The sequence below is a fragment of the Parasteatoda tepidariorum genome, chromosome 5 (assembly GCF_982258835.1).
Source record: "Parasteatoda tepidariorum strain Cologne lab strain chromosome 5, Ptep-v5.0, whole genome shotgun sequence".
NCBI classification, from domain to species: domain Eukaryota; kingdom Metazoa; phylum Arthropoda; class Arachnida; order Araneae; family Theridiidae; genus Parasteatoda; species Parasteatoda tepidariorum.
The window spans coordinates 117,197,388-117,202,723 of NC_141759.1; the positions used below are offsets into that span (position 1 = coordinate 117,197,388).

Consider the following 5,336-nt stretch of genomic DNA (forward strand, 5'->3'; position numbering starts at 1 on the left):
TAATTTAAACGTCTAGAATATATGTTAGAAGGAGATAACCCTCCTCGAACATACATTAAAACTACGTACACTGAGTGATCTCTGTAATAAATGCAGAAGAAAGTTATACGAAAATCACAAAAAGAAACTTTTTAAAAGAATCAAATAAAGAAATGTTTTAAAAGATTTAAATAAAGAAACTTTTTAAAAAAATTAACTCAAGAAACTTGTCACAAAAATCAAATAAAGCTAAAAAAAATCAAATAAATCAGAAATATAAACTTTAATTTCACATAGTGAGAAAATGTTTTTAGACAATATGTAATTTAAAAAGTAGAAAACACACAGACTTCTCTGTAACCAGATATTTTGTACTCAATTTTGATTTCTGAAATTTCATACTCTAAATTGTGAGAACAGAAATGTAGAGTAGCATTCCTGTAAAAATTACATATTTCCTCCTTAAAACTACGCTTACAATATCAAAAGTTTATTGCAAATAACTTACTGCCACACAAAATATAGGACATCTCATTTTGTTAGTTGATGTACGCACAAATTTTGTGGTGACTGCATTTATGGGGTTGCCAGGCATACTCAGTGGTGGTGTCATCTGAGAAGTAGAAATAATTCAGCAACAAAAAATAGAAAAAAAGTTATAAACGATAGTTTGAAGGAATAAATACCTCTGTATAATATGCCGCATCAGGTTGCATTACTCTTCGATCTCTGTAGTCTCTCTGCCATACTCGAGCCTTAAAAAGATATACATAATAAAGTATTCATTTTTAAAAAAAAATGGATGTAAACATTTTTTTTAAAAATTAAAGGTTCCCTTCTATTTTTTTGTTTTTGTTTAAATAACAATGTTATTTATTTTAATAAAGAAATTTTTCCTTTCCAAATATCTTTTAAAAGAAAAATTTATAAACATTGCAAAATGAGAATTTTATTCTATATCAACAGCTCTGTGTATACCTAAATTGCGTGTTTTATAAACATTATTTAGAAGGTCATCATGCTTGGAAGAAAAATTTTACACAAATTAAATAAAGATTTCAAGAGATTAAATGAGATAAATTTGAAAATTGAAGAGTGAATGCAAATTAAGTTTATTTTAAAATGAAATCTTTGACAGTAATCTATCAAAAATTAAGTAAATTTCCCTGAAATATTTAATAAAGATATAAGTTGTAAAAAAAGCTCAGTTACAGGGTTGTAATAAAAAAGAATTTTTTTAGAAACACAAAGTTAACAACTCTGGATAACTAACTAGCAGACAGACATATGTGTCTTTTTTAATTTTCAGGATCTAATTCAAGATTCTTTATATCTTTTCCTGATTTATTGCTCATGGCAAATCTTATGTGTGTGATCTGGTAATAATAAGTATTAAGAAAAAGAAAATCCTAGCAAATAAATTCTGCAAAATTTAGAAAATATTTTATCTAAAAAAAAGGAAAAGAAAACTGTAGGTCAGATTGTGCAAAACCAACAACCATCGGAATACAGAAGTAACAAGAAAATGTAACAGAACTCTAATAATCTATATATTAGGCAATATTAAATTATAACAGACTTCTAATTTAATACAACTTATACTGACATAAATTTGAGATTAAATATCTTAAAAATTAAAAATTTTCTTCAAAAAATATTTTTACTTTAAGAACCAGTGCATATATGCCAGTAAATATAAGCCATCATTATCTTATTCCAATTTTAAGGTTATATATATACTATATAAATATTGGATCACCGAGTCACATAATTAGGTCTATATTTCCCATCAATTAGTTCATAATAACTTTTATCAAAAATATTTTTTATCTCATCCATAACTTTAAATACTTCATTCTGAGTTTCTGTTCTTTCTGGCAGGCACTCTTAATGGTGGCTGATGTGGACTGCACTGAACTGTAATTCGATTGCACCACCCATAAATGACTAGAGAAGGTAATCAATTGCAGCCATTCGTGGACATCATGTACTTAAGCAACAATGAAGAAAAAAATAACATTAGTTTAAAAAATCCTTAATTGAATATTAAAAGATTTATAGCAACAGATTTGCAAATGGTAAAAATGTAAATTTTAAAGAACAAAAAAAAAAAAATTTTGTAAATAAACTTATTCATAATTATAACACACAATTACTCAATGATTTTATATAGAACTTAATTTCATTACTAGAATATCAATTGTTTTTAACCAAATTTTTGAAGGAGTTTGTCCATTTGTTTTTTGGATAAATAAACAATGCTAAAAATCCCTTTAATTCCATTTATTTGATTGAAAATGATATTTAATTAATGTTTTTAGACACATTAGAATTCCATGCAATTATTTTATTTATATTAAATTTAAAATCATTCCCTTTATCGTAGAAGTCAACATTACAGATATACTTCTTTTTTAATACTTTATCTAAAAAACTAAAATTAATACAGGGTTCCCACTCTTTCAACAAAGCAAAAATTAAGCACTTTTGAGGACTTTCTTTTTGAAAAAATTAAGTACTGTTTTGAAAAATTAAGGACTTTGAAAATAGTATGATTTTCTTTTTGAAAAAATTAAGTACTGTTTTGAAAAATTAAGGACTTTGAAAATAGTATGATTGTTTTTCATCGAATATACCTTCCCAAAAAAAATCAAAAAATACTAAAAAACAATTTTATGTCAAAAACATTCTTATGTATAATGTAAGCACGGATATAATTGTATTAATTAACAGGGCTTGCCAAAGAATTACCGGGAAATTTTTGCAAAACTGGGTGGTTTTTTTTTTTTTTAAATTTCTAGATTGTTAAAAAATGTTATTCAGATTGTAAAAGATAACATATGAAACTAATCTGCATTCCATTTTTAATGATTTCATTGAAATTGAATTGTAAAATTAAGTGCAGAAATTAACAATTTTTTTTATTTATATGAAAAAAAATGAGTAAATAAAGAAATTTGTCTAAAACATTGAAAAAATTAATTCAACAAGCTTTTATATTTCACTACTACAAGACGCATAGCCAAATTTTTCAACAAAACAATATCACCTTTTAAGTACTTTTAAAGAGCTCAAAAAATATTTTTAAGCATGATATACATTGACAAAATGCAAAATAATTTTCAAAGACTTTACATGATCCTGATAAAATAACTAGTTTCTGACAAAGAACTCTTTTTTTGATTATATTAGTCATTATAAAATAATCAAGAGATTTATTGGTTCTATAACAGAGGGTGGAAAATGAAGCCTTGTAATATATCATAAAGTAAGATTAATTCCTCAGAGTAAATATTCCTTAACGAAATTGTATAATTTCGAAAATTAAATATATTAAATCAAAAATAATTCTATAAACATATTTAATATTAAAAGTGCAAAAATAAGTTAGCTAGAAGTGACAAAAAAATTAGATGTATTGTATCAATTCGAACAAATTAAATGTTTTACATTGTCAAGATAATTATTAATTAGAATTTCCTAAAAATCAAAATTGCAATTATGCATATTTTTATAATTATAATAAGAACTTAAAAGAACATTTTTCAGTTTAGGAAGAGGAATGCTATAATAACAACATTATATACTAAATAAAAAAAATAAAAAAAAAAAGAACCGAAGTCAAGCATCACTGGCTACGGTCAGTGTGCGGATGGGTGGCCACTTGGACCAGTCTGCATAGGGACCGAGGGTGTGCGGTATTGGTCCTCGCTAAACAGTGCTACCGTAAAGTGCTCGACTTCGCGTGCAGCTCGTCGGGCTACCGAAGCGGGGGTGCCATCCCCTCCGCAGAGGATCAAAATTGTGATGGCATGTCTTCGGATCATCCTCCGGGATGTTTCGTTCTGCACAATGGGCCAATAGCCCATTGTGCAGCTCTAGTGCGACGTAAATTAACAACAACAACTAAATAAAAACTATATTTTTATACATTAAATAGAGTTACTACTGTAACTGCCAATACAATTTCTTACAGTTCAACTCAAATGTATTATATTATTTAAAAAAATTTGCACTTGCTTATTAGAAATCTTTTCAAATCAAGCGTGAGCTCATAACGATAGGAGCAGTTTTCCTGCGGAATCAGCCTCGAGAAGCTGGTCTAAATACTGCTTTCTAGGGGACTAAAACCATTAAAAAAACTTTGTAGTAGCTTATAAAAAAGAAGGAAATGTAAAATTAGCTTTTCGTACACAAGTATTTGTTTACTCCCATACAAAGCACTTTTTCTCATGTCTTTATCTAACTCTCTATAATATTTGAATTTCAAAAGAATGAAATAGCCTTCGCATACAAGTAAGCTACAAGCTTAAAAAATTTCTTCCCCACAAGTGTTCTAAATGAAACAACTTCAGCTCAATGTACGGGAGCTTAATTATATATATATATATATGCTTTTTTATATATTTTATTATATGTCTTACTACTATTTACGAAAATACAATTGAAATATTACATGGATTTACGTTACAAGTGTCGTAAATTGATTTGAAATGATTAAATGCATGATTCAAAATTTTAAGTATAAATGCTTGTAGAAAAGAAAACTTTCTACTTTTCAAAAGGAAAGTTTTTCTGCAAGAATTCTGTAACGTTCTGCTACCAGTTCGACGCGTCGCTGCAATTTTGCCACTGGGAAAATGTTTATTGGTCGTTTTTAGGGGTTACCTCTATTGACTTCAAAATGTTAAAATATACATGATTTTCGCCCAGCGTTTTTAATTTTAGCTATTTTCATTTTCTTGGTGCGGAAAAGCCACTGGTTTTGGTATCGTGAAATCAGAATCAATGAACAACATTTAGTGTTTATAAGAATAATCCCTACTGATATAATTATGAGTAAAAATAAATTTGCCAATTATGATCATGAAACTGTTTAAATGAAGGAAAAATTATGTTTTTGTTTAAGTTTGGCTTTATTTTTATCAGATACAAATTAGTTAGCTTTAAAAGATGGGAAGATGTTAGTTTGTTTGAGGTGCTTAGTTTTTTCGAAAAAGACATGGCTATGTACAGTACAGAACCCGTTATCCGGAAATCAGAAAACCAAAAAACGAAATTCGATAAATTTTCTCTCCATTTTTTAAAAAAAAAATTTTTTTCCTCCTAAGATTTTAGGATATTTCTTCCTTTTTTGAAAGATGTTCACCTTACCATCATTTTGGAAATAATCATTAGTGTATTACTTCATCGTTTTTTCTTCTTTTTAAGATTATTTCCACAAAAAAATTTTCTTTTTTAGTTGGGTTTAACAATAAAAAAACGGTTTTTTGTAGCGATTCAGAAAACCGGAAAAATCAGTTATCCGGAATAGCGATGGTCCCGATTGTTCCGGATAATCGGTTCCCTACTGTATT

General features: G+C 27.4%; 1 protein-coding gene and 1 long non-coding RNA gene across 10 annotated transcripts in view; one reads left to right on the plus strand and one right to left on the minus strand.

Moving 5' to 3' along the window:
- LOC147810060 (uncharacterized) overlaps window positions 1-5,336 on the plus strand; it is a 553,747-nt gene that overhangs the window by 470,823 nt on the left and 77,588 nt on the right. The gene's annotated exons all lie outside the window — the stretch shown is intronic.
- Window positions 1-5,336, minus strand: part of LOC147810069 (pre-mRNA 3' end processing protein WDR33-like) — a 99,619-nt gene that overhangs the window by 7,698 nt on the left and 86,585 nt on the right. Inside the window, exons 1-3 of one of the 6 annotated variants that reach the window (XM_087164940.1) lie at window positions 1,831-4,279; window positions 666-734; window positions 488-592 (exon numbers count right to left, since the gene is read on the minus strand). In XM_087164940.1, coding sequence (XP_087021066.1) covers window positions 488-592; window positions 666-695 — 135 coding nt within the window. In that variant the 5' untranslated portion in view covers window positions 696-734; window positions 1,831-4,279. Of the gene's footprint in view, window positions 1-487; window positions 593-665; window positions 4,280-5,336 lie in introns of those variants that run through there. The other 5 variants (XM_087164941.1, XR_015434119.1, XR_015434120.1 and 2 more) reach the window with 5 other exon arrangements.